Below are 21,365 nucleotides of genomic sequence, written 5' to 3' on the forward strand. Positions count from 1 at the left end.
AGTGATTGAAGGGGGAGCGATGGGCAGAGTGAGCTTGAAAAAAACAGGATTGGGTAGAGAGCAGTGTTTGCAAAAGAGGAGCAGTATAATCCGAAGGCTGTGAGAGTGTATTGATTTTAATTTTTTAAATTCTTATTGAAATAATGCCTTATTAAAATTGAAAATGCATATGGAAGTGCGAAGAGCCAGTGATAAACTTTCAGAAAGTAATGGTGATGCCAAAGTTACTTGATTTAATGATGTGATGACATAATGTTATTGAGTTTTTTTAAAAATAAGGAAAGTTGCTGGGGTTAGGAGGAATAGGAATTTGGAGTAGTGCATTCTCAATTGGTTATTTAAAATGATGGATGGATTTGAAAGTACTGTAAGTAAAGGGGGTTATTTCCATGATCAGTAAAAGGAGGTAAGGAGAATAGCCTCATCCTTATTACCAGAAGTATAAAAGTACAAATTAGGTTTTTTTGCTACACAAGGACTGTTTCAATTTAGAAGGTATGACAACGTATTATTGTTATATTTATATACAAGAAAACAATTACACAGTCGTGAAAATATATATTCAGGTGTCAGGTAACAAATAAGGAAATTAAATTTGAGTGAGTAACTTAAATATGGAACTGGCATGGCCTTAATGATCTGTTTCTGTTCTCATACATTTATATGTTTCAAAGGTTCATTTTATTATCAAAGTATACAACACTGAAATTCTTCCGTGCTCCAAGTAGCCATAAAACCAAGGAAGAAAAGAAAGGCAGCACAATCATCAATGCCCCCATCCCACCTCCTTGCAAAAAAAACCCTAACAGAAATGGAATAGGCACATCAACCCCCAATCCCTCCTCCTGCACAGAACGACCCTGAGAACATTGGGCAAAAAAAAACACAATATAAATCGTATAAGACCGAAAAAAAACTTATAGTCCAAGTCCACATTGAAAATGCAGAAAACCTGGGCAGCACTCTCCACAGTGGCAGGCTTTCCTCTCTCTGGTAGTGTAGTAGAACGTTCAAAAGACGGGCAGCTGGTGCTCACTCAGCCTGCCTGCTGAGGTTTGCGCACACTGCCTCTGCGTTTTGGAATTGTCTCAGAGACTGCAGAGCATTTGAACACCCAAACATCCGCACTGCCTTGATGTTTCAATCGCCCTCGTTGCTTTAATTGCTGAACAATGAAAACTAGAATATAGTATTTAATATAGTATAGTTTAATATACTGCAATTTAAAGTTTAATTTAGTATTTCTTACTCTAGTCATTCAATTTATGAGCAGTTCATTGTGGAGTCACTGAGTAATGTGCAATGAATTTTTGTACAGCAGTCTAGGACTTACATGGGGTTATAAACTGCAATCGTGCCTGACCCAGGATATTGTTTCTATTTGCAGAACATTTTCCAGTTTACAGCTGTTTTTATCTCTTGCTGTTCAAAATTACTACTTCAGTCCATATGCCTGAAACATACTTTCAGTATTCTATGTGTGTATAAGTAATTTGCTGGTCATTTAGTATGCAATGGAACAGAGTGCCACTTAAGGAAGAAAAGATGTAAGAGTAAATTCTCTGTTTTGCCCCTGGCATATTCAACCTCTTTTGTTCATTTAGTATATACAGATTTGTGACTTTACTCCATTTGATGAATAATTTCCATACTGCAGCATATGCAAGTTTCATATGATGTAACCTTGTAATTGGGAACAGGGGTTGTCTTGAAGGTATTGTTTTCGTATTTAAAAATAACTTTGTGTCAGTAGGGTGTTAACTTATGTAGCATAACAGTAGAAATAAAAGCAAGAATAGGTCATGTGTTACTTCAAGTTTGTTCCATGATGCATCAAGATCACTGTTGATCTACTTCAGTGCTTTTTTTCTTGCACAATCTCCAATTCCCGTCATTCCCTTATTGCCTAGAAATCTATCGTTCTCTATTTTGAATGAACTTAGTGACTGAAACTCCATGTTCATGCAGGGTGGAGAATTATATAACCTCACCACCCTCTACATGAAGAAATTTCTCCTCAAATCAAACTGGCCTGCCATTTATTCTGAGGCTGAAGTCACAAATTCAAGATCTGCCAACCAAGAGAAGCAACCTCCCTACAACTAGCCTGTCAAGCCTCATAAGAATTTTGTAAATTTTGCTAAAATCTTCTTTCATTATAGAAACATAGAAACACAATACATACAGCACAATACAGGCCCTTTGGCCCACAAAGCTGTGCCGAACATATCCCTACCTTAGAACGACCTAGGCTTTACCCATAGCTCTCTTTTTCTAAGCTCCATGTAGCCATCCAGGAGTCTCTTAAAAGACCCTATTGTTTCCACCTCCACCACCGCCGCTGGCAGCCCATTCCATGCACTCACCACTCTCTGTGTAAAAAAAAAACCTACCCCTGACATCTCCTCTGTACCTACTTCCAAGCACCTTAAAATGATGCCCTCTCGTGCTAGCCGTTTCAGCCCTGGGAAAAAGCCTCTGACTATCCACAGGATCAATGCCTCTCATTATCTTGTACACCTCTATCAAGTCACCTCTCAACCTCTGTCACTCCAAGGAGAAAAGTCTGAGTTCAGTCAACCTATCTCACAAGACAAAGGAGCAGAAGTAGGCCATTCGGCCCATTGAGTCTGCTCTGCCACTTCACCATGAGCTAAACTATTCTCCCATCTAGTTCCAATTTCCGGTTTTTTCCCCATATCCCTTGATACCCTGACTAATTAGATACCTATCAATCTCCTCCTTAAACATCCTCAATGTTGAGGCTCTTCATCAGGACTCAGTTATTTACTAATAATTAAAACTGGGCTTGCTGTCCTCAAATATTTACTGTCCTCCCATGTGACATCTGTTTATAATCCCACTTAATTTTTGGAAGTATATGAAAAAAAGGTCATAAATATTTTAAACAGAAGAGATATAGCAGATGCTGGAAATCCAGAGCAACACATGCAAAATGCTGAAGAAACTCAGCAAGCCAGACAGCATCAATGGAGGGGCCCTGATGAAGGTTTTCGGCCCGAAAAAATGACTGTTTATTCCCCTCCATGGATGCTACCCAACTTGCTGAGTTCCTCCAGCATTTTGCACACTTCCTTTAAAAAAGAGGTGAAGATAGAAAAGCTGGTCACACTGAGACTCCAGCCCTGCACTGTACAATTTGCCCAGCTGGGATATGGTCCCTTCAGAAGAATCCATTTGCACCTACCGGAAATAAAGAGAGCAGCTGGCATCCTGTATCAGGCAAGGGTTCGCCTCAGGAGATGACTTCAATATTAAAGGTGAACAGAAGTCTTGTGCATTCCCACTCTGATCCATGCAGGCCACCACTAGTCACTGGCCTTCATTCCAAGAAATAACTTTCAACCACCAATCTGTTCTTCCTGCTTCTGAACAATTTTGAATCTTCCTGACTGGCTCTCCCTGGATTCCCCAGCACCTAACCTTCAGACCAGCCTGTCATTGTGGGACCTTGTTGAAGGTCTTGCTAAAATCCAAATAGACAACATCCACAGGCCTACCCTCATTTACCTTTTTTGTTTACCTTAAAAAAAAGCTCAACTTCCCACACACAAAGTTATGATGAATCCACCTAATCACACTCTGTCGATCAAAATGCTGGTAAGTCCTGTCCCTCAGAACTCTCACCATAACTTTCCCACTACTGATGTCAGGCTGACTGCTTAGTTCCATGGCTTGTCCTCCTTACTCTTTTTAAACAATGAAATATCATCAGCTGCCTTCCATAAGGAGGGAACTTCACCAGTGGCTAACGATGAGTCAAATATTTCCACAAGGGCCTTGGCCATTTCATCACTAGCCTTCTACAAGAGGACACACTTGGTCAGGCCCTGGGAATTTATCCACCTTAACGTGCTGTAAGGCTGCAAGCACCTCTTCCCTGGTAATACAAATGTCCTCCAAAACATTTCTGCTTGTTTTCCTTATCTCTTGAGTAATTATGATTTTCTTCTCAGTTAACAAATCCCACCTTTGCAGCCTTGGCAATCTCTGAAGAGATCTACTCTGTCTTTAGCCACCATACTGAAATAGCTGTAGAACTTGTTGGGAATTTCCTTAACCTTACCTTCCAGATCCATCTCATACCCTCTTGTTGCTCTCTTGATTTCCCCCTTAACAGTATTCTTAATCCATCCATAGTCATCAAGGGATCTGCGCAACCTAAACCCAATGTATGTTTCCTTTTTCTTGACCTGAGCCTCAATATTTCTCATCCAGGGTTCCCCAGATTTGCCAGGTTTACCCTTCGCCTCAACAGGAACATCCTGTTGAGTGGTTGTAGACGGGTTGTAGACGGGTCATATTCTTCATGGAGGTCGGTGACCAGTGGTGTGCCTCAGGGATCTGTTCTGGGACCCTTACTCTTTGTGATATTTATAAATGACCTGGATGAGGAAGTGGAGGGATGGGTTAGTTAATTTGCTGATGACACAAAGGTTGGGGCTGTCGTGGATAGTGTGGAGGGCTATCAGAGGTAACAATGGGACATTAAAGGCTGCATTGTGTCGACTTGGGCATATTGCATCTTACCCTATTTATTTGCCTCTTCAGACAATTTAAAACTGATTATAAGAATATCAGGTTGTAGAACTACAGCTATTTATCAGGCAGAATGAGGTGGAATGACTCAATGTGTTGCTACTAACTGAAGAATAACTCTAGCCTCGTATTTTCTAGATCATAGTCCTGTAGCATTGCAGGTTGCAGCATTTCAAGTACACATTCAACTACTTATTCAATTCAGTGAGGGTTTCTACTTCTGCTATCCTTTAGACCCTACCACCTGTGGTTGAAAATATTCTTGCTCTCCTCTAAACCATCATTCAATTATTTTAAATATTTGACCCCTGCTTTTGATTGCTTTGCTAATGAAAATTGGTCTTTCTTACCTCCACTTTTTGGAACTTTAATAATTTAATGCACCTCAATTTAAGTCTTCACTTTGTTCTTGTATTTCATTTCCTTATAAACTTGAGAAAGTATCCCAATTCTGAAGCAAAGTGGTGAAATAGACAGGTTGTGTTTCATTTGGTGTATTATGTCCAGATCTGGTTGCCACATTACAGGTAGCACCTGGAGGCTTTGGAAAAGGTGCAGAAGTAGTTCAGCAGGATGTTTCCTGGATTAGAAAACTGTAAGAAAGGACTGGGAAACTTGGATTGTTTTTCTGGAGTGTGGGAAGTTGAGGGGCAACCTGATAGCTATCTATAAAGTGATGAGAGGTTTAGGTAGGGTAGATAATCAAAATCTTTCCTAGGATGAAAATGTTAAGTTACCCAGAACATTAGGTACTTGGAATATGCTGTCAAGGGATATTTTGGATGCAATAGCAGTGTTTAAGATGCATATAGGCAGCTACATAAACAGATATAAAATGGAGGGATATACATTATGTACAGGAAGATGGAATCAGGTTTGATTGCATCACGTCACGCGTACATCATGGACTAAAGGGCTTAAAATGTGCAGGACTGTTCCATGTTCTCTTCTGACAGAACTGCTAGAAATAAAATTTTATCTATGAGGGATACAATCTAAGACATACACAATAAGCACACAGTAAGCTGGTTCGATGCACTGATGCATAAAACTTGTATAATGTAGAAAGGTTCATAATAGCTTAGGTTTATGAATTCTTTTCTGGGGTATCCTACACTGATGTGCAGTATGATAATGCAAATGACTAGTGTAGAGTTCAGAAGTAAATTGTTGAATAATTAATCTGATGATTCGGTGGTTCTATGACTCAGACTTCAAAATCCTACCTTTCACACTTAGCACTGCCTTCACAGTTGGATTTTGAGGGAATAAGGACTGTAGCTTCTCTCCTTGGCCTCTGAGTTATTCCGACAGTTCAACAACTCTAGCTGTCTACTGTTACAATGAACACCGCAGAACCACCAGGAATATCCGAATGTTATTCTATTATGCATACCACTTCAGAGGACTTCTCCTGTATTTGCCAAAATGTATTTCATATTGTTGTACCAGTACAGTCCTATGAGCAGGAGAGCTGAGCACATGCCTGAAGCTCTCCAGCATGAGGAGAGAAGCAACACGCACAGCTGGAACCAAAACAAAGGAAGTGGCAAATGGATAGCTATGTAGGAAAGAAGACTCTCTCAAAGTTACTTCAATGTTTACAGATTTCATAACCAGTCATGCATACCAACTGATGTGGAACTAATAGGCAGTATATATATTAATGGCTATCCCATCATTATTTATTTAAGAACAGAGCAAATGTACAGCCTGGTATGACCACTCCTCCCCTTCAACTACAAATAGCTTTTCAAGCAGAAAATATTGCATTCTTTTCTGGTGAGGTCTTCAGAAGAAAGCATGAGGCTAGAAAGGAATGTGCAGAGCTTCTACTGACATGTGGCATTACTGAACAGTTCAGAAAACATAGTGTGAATGGATATGGAATTTTTTCCGGAGTTTTCAATAGTCACACGTTGTGAAAGATCATCAATCTGACTGAACACATGATGTGTTTTAGAAGATAGTGCTCAAGAAGCAGATGAAGGATATATATATATTTTGCATCATTTGGTTCCAGTACAGTTCCTTTAAGATTTGAATTAAGTAAGGAGCCATGGAAACAATTGCATTGATATGTTGGTACTTGTAATTTCCATTACTTTGTGAATGTCAGTAAGATAGATCATGAGAACGCTTTTCATAGTCATAGTCATACTTTATTGATCCTGGGGGAAATTTGTTTTAGTTACAGTTGCACCATAAATAATAGTAATAGAAATAGTAATAGTAATACTACTATTAGTAAATAGTAATAGTCATGGAAATAATAAATAGTAATAGAAAAATAGTAATAAACAGTTAAATAGTAATATGTAAATTATGCCAGTAAATTATGAAGTAAGTCCAGGACCAGCCTATCGGCTCAGGGCGTCTGACCCTCCAAGGGAGGAGTTGATGCTTGAAGTACAACTGACTTTCTCTGGAATGGCTAACTGCTCAGATATTTAATTTGACATCACTTATGATGTCTGATTCAATCATTTGAACTCCAAACTGAAAATTTGATAGTTACGTTTTTATATTTCTAAAAAATGCATTATGATATACTTCTCATTTGATACCTCAGCTTTAGGTCAACCAGTGCTGTTCCATCTAGTGTAGCAACCCTCATTCAAACTGGTAGCAAATGTTTCAATTAAGGGTTCTGGGGAATTAAGGAAAAGGCAGGTAGGTGGAGATAAGTCCATGGCCAGATCAGCCATGATCTTATTGAATGGTGGAGCAGGCTGGACAGAGTAGATGGCCTACTCCTGTTCCTATTTCTTATGTTCTTATGTTTAGTTTTCTATAACATTAATAAGAAATCAATGACTGGAGTATGGTGACTCTTGCAAGCTGCTCTCTCCTGATCTATTCATTACTTCTTTTACAATCATTCTACTCTTTTAAATCTAAATTCCATGACTCTAAGATGGCCTTTCACCTTATTGTCTGCCTGCACTACACTTCGTCTGTAACTGTAACACTTTATTTTGCATTCTGTTATTGCTTTCCCTTGTACTGCTTCAATACACCGTGGTAATGAAATAAGCTGTATAAATGGTGTGCATGAGAAGGATTTTTTTACTGGACCTCAGTACATGTGACAATAATAAACCAAATTACCAAGTTATCAATTTAGTATGAATAACACCAATTGTGAATGCAGCACAGAGTTACTGATTTCAGTACCAGCTCAGTGAAAGCTAACAATCTGTTGGAGGATCTTGCTGGGTCTCTCCTCTCACTAACAAACTGTGACCTGCAGTTAGCAGTTTTCCTGGAAAAATTCAACAACTGCTAATGTAGATCAGATACTTACAATGAATGTTTCCTGCATAATCACCTCACTAAATCTAGAGAAAGAAATAACTTTGGAGCAAAAAGTAAGCCTTTGGAGAAACTCAGTGGGTCAGGTAGCATCTGTTAATGATTTGGGTCAAAACTCTTCATCAAGATGTAGTTGATGAAATTGATGAGTTCCACAGAGTGCAGGAGGCAGGTCAAATGAAATTGTCAATATAGTAGAGAAAGAGTTGGGAGTGTATGTCAGAATATGTTTGCAATAAAGACTTCTCTATGTGGCCCATGAAAAGGAAGGTATATCTAGTGCCCAAGACTACACTTTTAATTTGGTGAAAATTGGTAGAAATCAAAAGAGACATTGTTGAGGGTCTGGAGACAGAGGACAATAGACAATAGGTGCAGGAGTAGGCCATTTGGCCCTTTGAGCATGCACCGCCGTTCACTGTGATCATGGCTGATCATCCACAATCAATATCCAGTTCCTGCCTTATCCCATAACCTTTGATTCTGCTATCTTTAAGAGCTCTATCCATCTCTTTCTTGAAAGCATCCAGAGACTTGGCCTCCACAGCCTTCTGGGGCAGAGCATTCCATATATCCACCACTCTCTGGGTGAAAAAGTTTTTCCTCAACTCCGTTCTAAATGGCCTACCCCTTATTCTTAAACTATGGCCTCTGGTTCTGGACTCACCCATCAGCGGGAACATGCTTCCTGCCTCCAGCATGTCCAATCCCTTAATAATCTTATATGTTTCAATAAGATCCCCTCTCAGCCTTCTAAATTCCAGAGTATACAAGCCCAGTCGCTCCAATCTTTCAACACATGACAGTCCCGACATCCCGGGAATTAACCTTGTGAACCTACACTTCACTCTCTCAATAGCAAGAATGTCCTTCCTCAAAATTGGAGACCAAAACTGCACACAGTACTCCAGGTGTGGTCTCACCAGGGCCCTGTACAACTGCAGAAGGACCTCTTTGCTCTTATACTCAATTCCCCTTGTTATGAAGGCCAGCATGCCATTAGCTTTCTTCACTGCCTGCTGTACTTGCATGCTTGCTTTCAGTGACTGACATACAAGAAGATCTAGATTTCGTTGCATTTCTTTTCCTAACTTGACTCCATTTAGATAATAATCTGCCTTCCTGTTCTTACCACCAAAGTGGATAACCTCACATTTATCCACATTAAGCTGCATCTACCATGCATCAGCCCACTCACCCAGCCTGTCCAAGTCATCCTGCATTCTCATAACCGCCTCCTCACATTTCATACTGCCGCCCAGCTTTGTGTTATCGGCAAATTTGCTAATGTTACTTTTAATTCCCTCATCTAAATCATCAATATATATTGTAAACAGCTGCGGTCCCAGCACTGAACCCTGCGGTAACCCACTGGTCACCGCCTGCCATTCCGAAAGGGACCCGTTAATTGCTACTCTTCGTTTTCTGTCAGCCAGCCAATTTTCAATCCGTGTCAGTACTCTGCCCCCAATACCATGTGCCCTAATTTTGCCCACTAATCTCCTATGTGGGACTTTATCAAAGGCTTTCTGAAAGTCCAGGTACACTACATCCACTGGCTCTCCCTTGTCCATTTTCATAGTTACATCCTCAAAAAATTCCAGAAGATTAGTCAAGCACGATTTCCCCTTCGTAAATCCATGCTGACTTGGACCGATCCTGTTACTGCTATCCAGGAGAGTGTTGGTCAAAGAGAACTGGTTAGGTCTGTGTTCAAGAAAGAAATAGAGAGCCCTGAGATCTTCCTGATAGAGAATGGAAGTATATCAGGATAGGGCACTTTGATGTCTCCAACCCCTTTGGTATTCCCTCAATGTCTCAGAAACAAAGGAACACTCACAACACGCTAGAGGAACTCACCAGGTTGGGAAGCATCTGTGGAAATGATCAGTCAACGTTTCGAGCCAGAACCCTTCATCAGGACTGAAGAGGGAAGGAGCAGAGGTCCTATAAAGAAGGTGGGAGGAGGGTGGGAAGGAGAAGGCTGGAAGGGTCCAGGTGAAAAACCAGTAAGGAGAAGGATATAAAGGGTGGGGGAGGGGAAGCAAGGAGGGGATAGGCAGGAAAGGTGAAGAAGGAAAAGGGGAAAGCACAATGGGTAGTAGAAGGAGGCAGAACCATAAGGGAGGTAGTAGGCAGCTGGGGGAGGGGGCAGAATGAAACTGGGATGGGGAAGGGAGAGGGAGGGAATTACCGGAAGTTGGAGAATTCATACCAAGGGGTTGGAGACATCAAAGTGGCTGTTTACTGTGAACAAAGTTCACAGCTGTCATTAAAGCCTCGAGATCTGTGCCATCCCTAAAGGCTATTTCCCATAATAGAGTTGCCTGCTCTTCAGGGAGTATCGTGTTCTCTCGGTAGAGAGCTTTCTGTATGTATTGAGCAGCAATCTCCTACTAATAGAGACCAATTTATTCTTGGGTGGCATCTTTCTGACACTGGAACAGAATAATCTGCTTCTAGGTAAGAAGTGCACATCTCTTCTAGTAAGAATCCAGCCTACTTCCTGTGCAAGGTTGAGATGGACTACTTGATGATTGTGATCTATCAAACCGGCCTAACAGTATTTCAAGCATTTTGCAATCTAGTAGTGCAATTTCAATAAAGATCAGTTCAAAATGCAGATGTTGGGAATCTGAAAGGCCACAAGTTATTTGCAAGATTCAGGGCTTGCTTGGTTGTTCCACTGGACTTCAGTTGTAGATCCTTTCCTCCAGCATAGATGGATTCAGAAGCTGAGAGGATTTTTCTTCTGTTTTCTGGGCTCATTAATGGTTTCTTGGAAAGATAAAGTGGAAGCTTTATAAAGTGGTGCATTAACCTGCATTTCTGGCTGCATGTCTCTGAGAATGGATATGTGTGTTTCTCTCACATAATCATCCACAAAGCCATTACATTCCTAAACTAGAATAACAATCTAAGATCATGATCTCACTGCATGTGAGGTGCATGGCAATGGGCTAATGTTACAAATATTGAACTAATTAGAATTTGGGGCTTACTTAGCCCTCTATTTCAGGCTAGTAATTTACATCGCTGTATTGCACACAAGCAATTTATACTTATAGAGAAGCTGTTTGTGTTCTGCTCTACAATGGTAATTTTTAACTATGTTGTAGTACTAGAAAAAATACAAAACCTGTTCATAATATAAAGGCATGTTAAAAATGTAAAAGTATAAATGACCTGGCTTGTAAGAATTTGACAGTAATATCATCTTATATAGAAATAATGATTCACCATTCTTCTTGTTACATCCCGTTATGGAACCTGACCATGAAAAGGTGGTTTTGTCTGAAAGTATTTTTCTTACATTTTGATGTTTAATACATAGTAAAGTAACTGAGCTAAGAATAGATATTACTTTCATACAATTAACCTAAATATTACATTACAGAAAGTAGAATTTTGCTGCAGGATATTTTTAGAATTCAAATTGATATGTTATGAAAAGTTCACAAACCTTAGGTTACACATTATAGAGATTCCAGTGACAGTAATACACTTGGTTACAGCTATGACTACATTTTAGTTATGTCTTGTCATTACTGAATTGACTGCTTTCAAATTTTTCTTTCTGAGAGCCCCCAATAAATCTGGTCTATCTTAGCCCTCCCACCTTCAAGGACATGTATACAGAAAAATGCCGATAAAGGGCCAGTAACATCATGAAAGATCTCACCTACCCTGCTCACGGACATACTACGTAACATCCACGCTACGACTCATAAAATCCTAGCTGCTTTTCCCTAAGCAATAAGGCTGATCAACACCTCCACCCACCAACCCATGCCTCTATACCCCGCCACCACTATTTTTTCATCTGTCAGAGTTACCTTATTACAGAAACTCCTGTGCCTGATGTCACTTTGTGGATATACAATCTATGTATATAAGCTAACTTATGTATTTATATTTATGGTTATTTTTTAATTTTTGTGTTCTTTATCTTACTGGTTTTTTTTGTGCATCAGATCTGAAGTAACAGTGATTTCATTTTCCTTTAAACTTGTGTACTGGAAGAGACTAAGTGGCAGTTACAATGACAAGCTGATTAGAAATACATCTAAGAATGAGTTGAGGAATATTTTAGAAATTTTGTTAATATTTAAATGTGCAATGTTTCTGCAAACCTCATAGCATGGCACTTCATTGAAAAGCATCCTTGACCAGTCAGATTAAGCCTTTGGATTAGTTGCTTTAGTGCACTTCATCTAATGTAGTGTGTTCTGAATCTTAACATCATTGTGCGCATGTCCTGCAGTTCTGCCTTGAATGCTCCAATGTGCCCTGACTCTTAGGTTATTAAATACCATGATTCTATTTTATTAATCTCTGCTGGCTCAGATGTGACTTCTGTGGTAAATTTTTATCATTCCAGATTCCCTGACACAGTTATTACTGTTTACAAGCTGATTTGCAGCATAAAATCAGTAGCTAAAATGAGATGTAGCAAAACATGAAAGAAATCAATTGATCAGGTATTGGGCATTCTGCCTGTGTCTTTTGTATACTTCAGCCACTATTTCCCTTCCCTCTGCATGCTGATATTTAACTTCTTCAGCTCTGTTGGTACTTGCTTCTATTTCTGTACTCTTTCTCAACCTTAATAGTTTTTCTTCCATCTCTTGCTTGATCACGTGTAAGGAAAATACTTTGGAGTCCTGGCTTTGTAACTAGAAATGTTGCTGATTTTTCATGAGTCTTTTATTTGGAATTCTGTTTGGTTAAACTGTGCTGTAGCTGATTTCAATCTAAACATAGTTGCTTTCCAGCTATAGCCTCCCGAGCATCAAGGAGATGTACTGGAGCGAGATATAGGAGCAGGTTGAGTAGTGTCGCAGCAACGGTGGTTTAATTTAATATCAGAAAATGTATATAGTTTATACCTGAAATCCTCACTCATCGCAGACATCCATGAAACAGGGAAAAAGACCCCAAAGAATGAATGACAAAAGACTGTTAGAACCCCAAACCGCCCTCCCCTGTCCTATACACAAGCAGCAGCAAAAGCAACAGCCCCCCCCAACGTATTCCAGCAAAGGCATCAACCCACCCACCACCCACCACCCACCATGCTGTAGCAAGCTCCCAGACAGCATGATTAAGAATCCATCAAAAGCTACTGCCCATCCTAACACTTTGACGTTAACCCATTCCCACTCCCGATCCTGCTCCCCCCCACTCCCGCTCCCCCTCTCTCCCCTTCCCCCTCTACTCGACTGTAGAGGCCTCTGACAGCTGCGCCCGCTATCTCAATGTCTCGGTCTCCTTCAATGCTTCAGTTGGCAACATTGGTGAGGAAGTGCATTGCCCTCAGGGCCACAGCCCGAAGGTGCACATCTGCCAAATTGCTCAGTGAATTTCGAAGAGTGAGAGCCCGCCATCTGTCAAGAATGTACTCTGAGCGCAGCATGGACTCCAACAGGACCCCAGCCATGTTGAAAAGGAAAAAGAAACATGAGAACAGGAAATTTAAACTGTTTCACAGATGAACTGGAAGAAGTCACCCAGCTTTGCAAAAACCTCTGGCACCATCTTTAGCTCCTCCCATTCAAGATATTCACTGTCAGTAAGACCAATGCATTGATTGTGGTCTTCAGGAAGGGGAAGTGAGAGAACACACAAGTCCTCATTGAGAAATCAGTAATGGAAAGGGTGAGCAGCGTCTGGGTGTCAACATCTCCAAGGATGTATCCTGGACCTAACATGTTGATGCAATTCTCCTGGGAGGGGGGGAGAAGATGGCGACGCGATGGCAGCACGCGGCCACTTCGGGGATGAATACCTGTTATCTGTCAAGTAGGGGACCGTGCACAATTCTGATTTGATGGAGACAGACATGAGAGTACGGAGGAACATCTGGAAAACTTCTGAAATTCCCACTTCGCTGCCGCTGCTACTGTGTGGTAACTGGATTCTCCGGAGCAGAAGGGCCCGAAATCCTCGGCTTTGCGTGTTTCAGCGGCCGGGGAGAGGTCAAAGGCGCTCAGCAGAGGATGGCGCTCGGGAGGCTGTATCGGAGGGCCTGGTCGGAGGCTCGGAGTTTTCGGACGGATGGACTCAGTGTCGGCTGTGGTCGGCTGCTTCCAAGTTATCGGCAAGTTGATGGTGCCTGGAGGTTTATAGCAGGGAGTTCCTCCCTTTTGCCGCCTACTATCGGGGACTCGGGAGTCGATCGACTTGGGACTTGAGACTCTTTGTTTTTTACTGTGCCCATGGTTTGTTCTTCATCAAATTATGGTATTGCTTTGCACTGCTGTAACTATATGTTATAATTATGTGGTTCTGTCAGTGTTAGTCTTTGGTCTGTCTTGTTTTCTGTGATATCACTCCGGAGAAACATTGCATCATTTCTTAATGCATGTGTGCATTTCTAAATGACAATAAAAGAGGACTGAGTGTTCTCGTAATCTAAATCTAAAAACTACAAAGAAGGAATAACAACGGCTGTACTTCATTCAGAGTTTGCGGAGAATTAGTATGTCCTCAGAACCACTCAAATTTCTACAGATGTATCATGGACAGCATTCTAACAGATTGCATCACCATCTCAAAGATTAAAAGATTAATTTATTATCAAAGTATGTATGTAATATACAACTCTTGAAATTTGTCTTCTCCAAATAATCATGAAACCAAGGAGACCATGGAGGTCGTTCAAAAAAAACATCAGGCCCCCCTCCCCCCAGCACAAAAACATTTACAAGTCACCTCAAATTTAAATCACAACAGCAATAAGAGCACCAAACCTCCCCTGGCAGAAAAACAAATCAGATGAACTGCGAGAACATTAAACCTTGTATTATAAATTTTTGTTATGTATTGCTGCCACAAAACAACACATTTCATTACATGTGCCAATGCTTCTGATTCTGATTTTGATTTCAGTTAACTTGTCACACAGAAATTAACCACTGGATAAAAATTAACCTGAATAGAAGACCATAATTCTCTTGTAATTTTTTCCCTGTACCCCATACACCACATTTCAAAGGACAACAATAAAATGCTGAATTTTATGGTTCATTTCTGATGAGAAGCCACAGTCTAATCATTGTGTCATTGTCAACTTAATTTCTTGGATATACAGTATCTATTGTTTGTTGTTGAATCCATGACTGTGTAGTGAGAGCTAGTCATTACCTGACATAGTGCAGGGCAGGCATAATGTACAGTATACTGTAGGCATGATGCATGCTGCTTCATTTGAGACAATTCAAGATTTCTTGTGAAGCATTCAACATTGATTTATCACTTGAGCAATGCAATAGTTAATAATGTTAAATAAATTCAGATCTTGTCTGCCTTTAAATGCAAACTGTAGTTATGGACATAATAGCAGAATGATAACTGGAGCAGAAAATTAATGAACTAGGTTAAGATTTCTGATCATATATAATTATATTCAACCTGGAAACTATTCAGACCGTTAGCTGCAAAAGGCAGTTCCTACTGGCGTCAGATACTGGTAAAAAAAAATCCAACCTGTTAATTTTCAGGTCCTGAGGGTAAAACCTGTCTAAAAGATGTACAATATCATTCAGACGTTTCTCCCCACAGTGACTTCTGTGGATATACTTAAACAAGGAACTGTAATTATAAGGATCCCTTCAGAAAGATGCCAACTGACATCTGTGAGAAGTGGGTTTGAAAGTTGATTAGAATGAATGGTGCCAACGTGACATCTTGAAAAACTATCTCCAAACCCTAGCATTTGGTTGGATAAAGCATCACATTTCAGACATGAGTGATATTAACAAGGCCAGTTTAATCACCCATCCTTGAGAATATTCCACAGAAATCTTTATAGTAGTGCTGAGAGAGTAGTCATGATAACAACCCAGTTAGATTTCCTTAATAAACCAGATGCGATTTTACTGGCAGAAAAAGATCTTGGTTTTCAATTGAAGAGGTTCTTAGAATTACAATTGATAGTAACTTTTCACTTCTGTTTTTTTAAATTAACAATTAAAATTCACATCTGCCAAGGTGAAATTTGAACTGGTATCTTCTGAAAATTAGTCTGTCCCCATGGATTCATCAGGTAACACACCACTATTCCCTTAATTTCACCCTGTCACTGTCTCCACCATCTGTACATATTTGATGTTTGAGTCATCAGGTGAATATTAAAATATCTTTACTAGACCTATCATGGTAGAGTGCTTGAGTTGACATACAGTAGACATCAGCATTATGACAGTGTGTCCTCAAAGTGAGTGACATTCTCTGAAGAGGTGTAATCATCTTGGGGCACATATTGCAGGTTGGCTGAATGTCCTGTGGGAGGCTAATTATGAGTCAAAATATTAGGGAAGATAATTATGTATGTGCTAATTGTACTGTGTTCAGAGCCATATGAGTGTTTGTAGTGTCTAAATGAGATTTGAATTCTGTCATCATGTAGATGTGAGGACTCCATCTGGCCTGTAGGTTGCTTGTATGGTTGCAATATGGTTAGAGAGCGCTACTCCTTACTGCATCCCCCTGAGTTTTTGTGCTCTCCCTGGAAAGAGTAAAAGAAGAGTTCTGTGAGGGGAATATTTTTGTTTAAACAATGGATGAGGAGCAGTTATCAACAGTTGTGCACGAGAGGCATTTCATTGCATCAAAGTAAAGATTACTGATAGCAGTGGCTGCACAAACAGGGAGGCACTTTAGTGGAAGGGGCATTGGGCAGCATTCATGTGGCCCGGGATGAGGTAGAGTGGAGATTCGTGTACTGGATTAAATTTAAGTGGACAGATTGAGAGGATTGGAGTGAAAAGCACAACAAGATGTAGTTTACCTTTACTGAAAGATAAAGCAATTAAACTACAGCTCCATGAATTCTAGGTTGTGGAACCATGTTTCTGCTTGTCAGTAATGCAGCTTGCTCTTTCATTTCCTCTTAGTGTTCTTCTACTCGGCAAGGGAGAAGATGATGGTCCAGCAGATCTTTATAGCTCCTTGTGGCACTTAAGACAGTGTCACTGGATTTAAAAACAATCTTATTTCATTTGTACCTGTATCTATATGCAGCCAACTCCATAATCTATCAGATGTGATATTTGCTAATCCTTCAAGACAAAAAGCAAACAGTATAACACATAAATTGAGTGAAGAGTGAATTTACTGCACATAGTGATCAGTTGGAAAACCCAGACGTAATATCCTGTTTCAGTAAATTCATTAAAAAGCTACCACTAAAACTTTGAAACTTTCAGGGTTTCCAATAAGTTACCATCCTGGCTGCTCGAACCTTTCATGAAAGCTTAAATTCAGTCTGAAACGTCTAAAGACTGGGCTATCCATCTGTGTTTGCTTATCCATTGAATAGCTTTAATACCAAAATCTGCAAATCGAAGCGAGTAAAAGAAGTTGGTTATAGAGGCAGATATATAAAGGATCCTGGGGCTGTGGAAAGTCCAATATATTTAGTATATCGAGCAGCATTCATTGAGGAAAACTTTCTCCCATTGATTTTGCCCGACATGAGTGTTTCCCCCATTTTTTGTTTACATTTCTGTCAACGCGGATCTTCTGATTTGCAACTTAAGTTCATGTAGTTATATTATGGTAATATATGTGGTAATATTATGGAGAGAGAATCTACATGTTACTCTATTGGACTGGATGCTGCAGTGACTGATGGCTGCAGCTGTTCCAATTCTTTCACCTGTGAAAACCTATATTTAGTTTTAAGCAAATTGCCTCCTGAGCAGCTTTAACCTAGTTTTTTTTCATCTATTACTAACTGGTTCTCTTCCATTACACCCTGTGCCAGTTACATGCTTACTGTGGAGTATATTATGGCTTCCTACTGGTCAGAATCAAGTTATGGAATTAATCCATTTTGTAACTCTGGTTTTCATGAAACAATTTGGGGGTTTCTTATTAAAGGCATCACAAGATGTATTGTATACCTTAGCAGAAGGAGGATTAGTCAACTGAATTAATAGTTTAGAGAGTACTTTTAAAAATACTGCCTCAGTGAGTTTTGGCCGCTTATTTGAGGATTTGGGATTAGTCTATTTGCTATGGAGCATGTTATCAACATTTCCTTAACTTTAATCCTTCAAGACAAAAAGCTTACAGTATAACAATTCTCTTCTTAAAGAGTCTAATTGAACTAAATTACCAGGGTGATTTTTTTTCAAATTCAGAGGCCGAAATGTGAAACAAAAATAGACAATGTTGGAAAACATGCATTAAGTAGCATGCCTGACTTACTGATTTTATTTTCAGCATTTTGTGTTGTGCTTCAGCTTAAAAGGAATTTTCTTCATCTCTGTCCGTACACTGAAGAATCCTGTTTAACATTGGACAGTCTGACAGGACATTGATCAGAAAAGAAACTCATGCTATATGTTTCTTAAATGGAAAATAACTGCAGAATAATCTAGAGGCAGTACAATGAAGGGGTATTTTCAAAAGGAAAAACATGTACATGAATATAATGTTGTGAATATTGGAAGAAATAATAAATAGCTTGTTGCGGCTGTGGAGAGGAAGGTGATTATTTAATCAAACTTGTAAAGTTGCAAATTCATGCATTAATGGTGAAGGAAAGGAGAGGAGAAAGTTCTGTAGAACTTGAGGTTTAATTACAAAATGAATGGTGAGGCAGGGCACAAATATATGGTAATCAGACAAATACAGGATTAAAAGATGTAAATAGAAAATCATTATCGAACTTACTGATTACAGGACAAGAGTGAGTCAATAACTTGGTGTCAACAGGGAACAACCAGACCCTACCAGTATGTATTTCTATACTTGTACATCTGGCACTATAATATTGAGTCCAAAGATTTTTTCCACAAGGTACTGAACTGATACACATCATAGATGACTCTTCACCTTTTATTCTAAACATGAGGTGTCACGGTAGCGTAGTGGCTAATGCAATGCTATTATAGCTCGGGGTGCCAGAGTACAGAGTTCAATTCTGTTGTCCTCTAAAAACAAATTTCCATTCAGTGTGTGCGTAGGTTTCCTCCAGGTGGGCTGGATTCTTCCCACAATTGAAAGACGTACCAGTTAGTTGGTTTATTGGTCAGTCTAAATTGTTCTGTAAATAGGCAATCGGTAGATTGCTGGATGGTGCATCTCGGAGGTCAAGAAGGGCCTGTTTTACGCTCTATCTCTAAATGAATAGCTGTTGCAACTAGCATACTGTAGGTACATTCATTTGAATGCAGTTGGTAATTTGTATAGAAAAGGCAATTGAGGCTGAGGTTTCCTTTTAAATTGCGATAATTAATCTTGATGAACTTAAGATGGAGTGACCAAACCTGTGCTGGTTCTTGCATTGTTAAAATCAAATAAGATCAGGCAGATACAGAAGAATAGTGATGGATGGGGAATAGTTCATCCTCCATTTAAGAAGAAAGTGATGACCTCTCAGGCAATTCTTATGGTGGATGGATGTGTGTAAATTTGGACATCCTTAATGAAGATGAGGCACCTAAAACCAGTATTGTAGAAAACATTGATTTGGTTAAGGGCATTGAATTGTGGATATCTTAAAAGTCTGGACAAGGGGAGAACAATTAAAACCAGTAATAGAAAAGAAGTTCTGTAACCAATAATTAATTTCAGTAATTCTACAGAAGTTTTTCTTTGAAGGATCTGTGCTTTGTAGGATTGAAGAAAATATGAGGTTGCAGGTCATAGAGGGAAGTCGTTCAGAAGTCAATGGCAGTCTAGTAAATGTGGGTTTGATGTTCGGCATCAGAGACCTCAAATTCACCTTTCATGTAGTAGAAATCAGTTTGTGCCATCCTTTTTAACACGATAGATAGCACTATTCTGGAGAATGGATAGCTGCAAATTGGGACCAAGGTAGATTAGGGAGAGTAAGAAGAGTAGTAAAAGGTGGTTGTCATGCCAGCAGTTCATAATGAGAGTACTCCAAAAAAAAAATGAACACATTAAAATGAAAACTGCAAACTGGATTTGTTTCAGGTGCTAAGTCTGCAGTCTCTTGTCTTCAAAAGGAAATCATATCAGGGGAAAATATGAGTTTGTTTTGTTGGTATTTTTGGAAGAGAAGTGGCAACATTGACCAATAATGCAAAGTTTTCTACTGAGTTGACATGCATAGTCTATTCAATTTAATAACCAAGATCCTGGTTTTAATAGCCAAGGAACAAAATACAAATTTGAAAATACAGTTTTGTTCTCACCTGGAGATCTGGAGCAAAATCATTGGAAGAAAGAGGCTCTTAGGTTGCTTCTGTATTATTTGTATAAATCATACAAATAATAAGGATTTTGGAGTTAACATTTGCTCTGCTTGATAGAGAGGATCCTTCACAATGTCCTGAACAAATGTTTTTGTTTTTATAAAGGTAACAGAATTAATCCAGAAATGTGCATTTGGGGATATTATTTACAAATATGGAATGGGTAGAGCTATTTAATGCAATGGGTGAAGGAAATATAAATTGATTAGAAAAGGATATTTGAATAATTGATGTGGCTTCCGTAGATATTTTAGTTTCTAAGAGCAGAAGGTGTACAAATGTGAAGAGAAAGGAAGAAAATTTTGCTGATAAAAAGGATAAGTATAGGAGGAACCAGGCTTTGCAGATTGTTTTAAGGGTTGCAGACTATGGAATCAATGTCAAAAGGATAGGAAGTATATAAGATGAAAACAGAAGATTCTGGGAGTATACAGTACGTCAGGCTGCATCTGTAGGAAGAGAAATAAAGTTAATGTTTCAGTTTAAAGTTCCTTCATTGCTGTCTTGATGCAGGGTCCTCATCCTGAAACATTAACTCTTTTCATCCCACAGATGCAGCCTGACCTGAGTATTTTCAGAACTTTCTGTTTTTATTTTAGATTTCCAGCATCTGCAGTTTTTTTTCATTTTTCAAAGCATAACACAAGTTGTGCCATCATGGCAAAACATTTCTAAATTAAAGATAAGGGATTGACTGTCTTTTTGTTCATTTACAAGGTTTTAATGATATACATTTTCAGTTCTAATTCCGGGTGAGAATTTGATCACTATTAGTGTTTTGATCTTCCAAGTTAGTCAGTTCACCTTTAGCCTTCCAAGAAACTGTTTCTTCAAAACTAAATGAATTTTGTTTGTGTGTGTTTTTTTTTCTCCAGAATGGCACTAGTTATGGATCACTGATGAGACGCAACACAGAACTGCTGAAAGCTGTTCAAGATTTAGAGCGCACATGCATAACACTAAGAGAGGAGAACACTTTACTGGTAAGGGCAAGCAATTATTTGAAATCTTTTTTGTTATCCCTTTGTGTATCTCTGGAACTATTCAAAATCTTCATTCAGTATTTTTGTTCCACCCCATCTTTTCCTTTGCCATTTATTCATTCTCTTCCCACTCATTCCCCCATTTCTTATCGATGTTCTTTAAGTTTTCTTTACCTCAATGTCTTTATCTATCTTGGCATTCTCACTCTTTATTCTTAGTACTTAACCTTATCACTGATAGCCCTGTTAATATTATAGTTCAATATGGTGTCAT

At 39.3% G+C, this 21,365-nt stretch overlaps 1 protein-coding gene across 7 annotated transcripts in view; it reads left to right on the forward strand.

Annotated features, from left to right (window-relative positions):
* LOC140187588 (RIMS-binding protein 2-like) overlaps window positions 1-21,365 on the forward strand; it is a 338,771-nt gene that overhangs the window by 157,828 nt on the left and 159,578 nt on the right. For all 7 annotated transcript variants that reach the window (XM_072243038.1, XM_072243043.1, XM_072243045.1 and 4 more), the window contains one exon: window positions 20,984-21,091. In XM_072243038.1, coding sequence (XP_072099139.1) covers window positions 20,984-21,091 — 108 coding nt within the window. The remainder of the gene's footprint in view (window positions 1-20,983; window positions 21,092-21,365) is intronic.

This window comes from Mobula birostris, chromosome 25, assembly GCF_030028105.1.
Source record: "Mobula birostris isolate sMobBir1 chromosome 25, sMobBir1.hap1, whole genome shotgun sequence".
Classification (NCBI taxonomy): Eukaryota; Metazoa; Chordata; class Chondrichthyes; order Myliobatiformes; family Myliobatidae; genus Mobula; species Mobula birostris.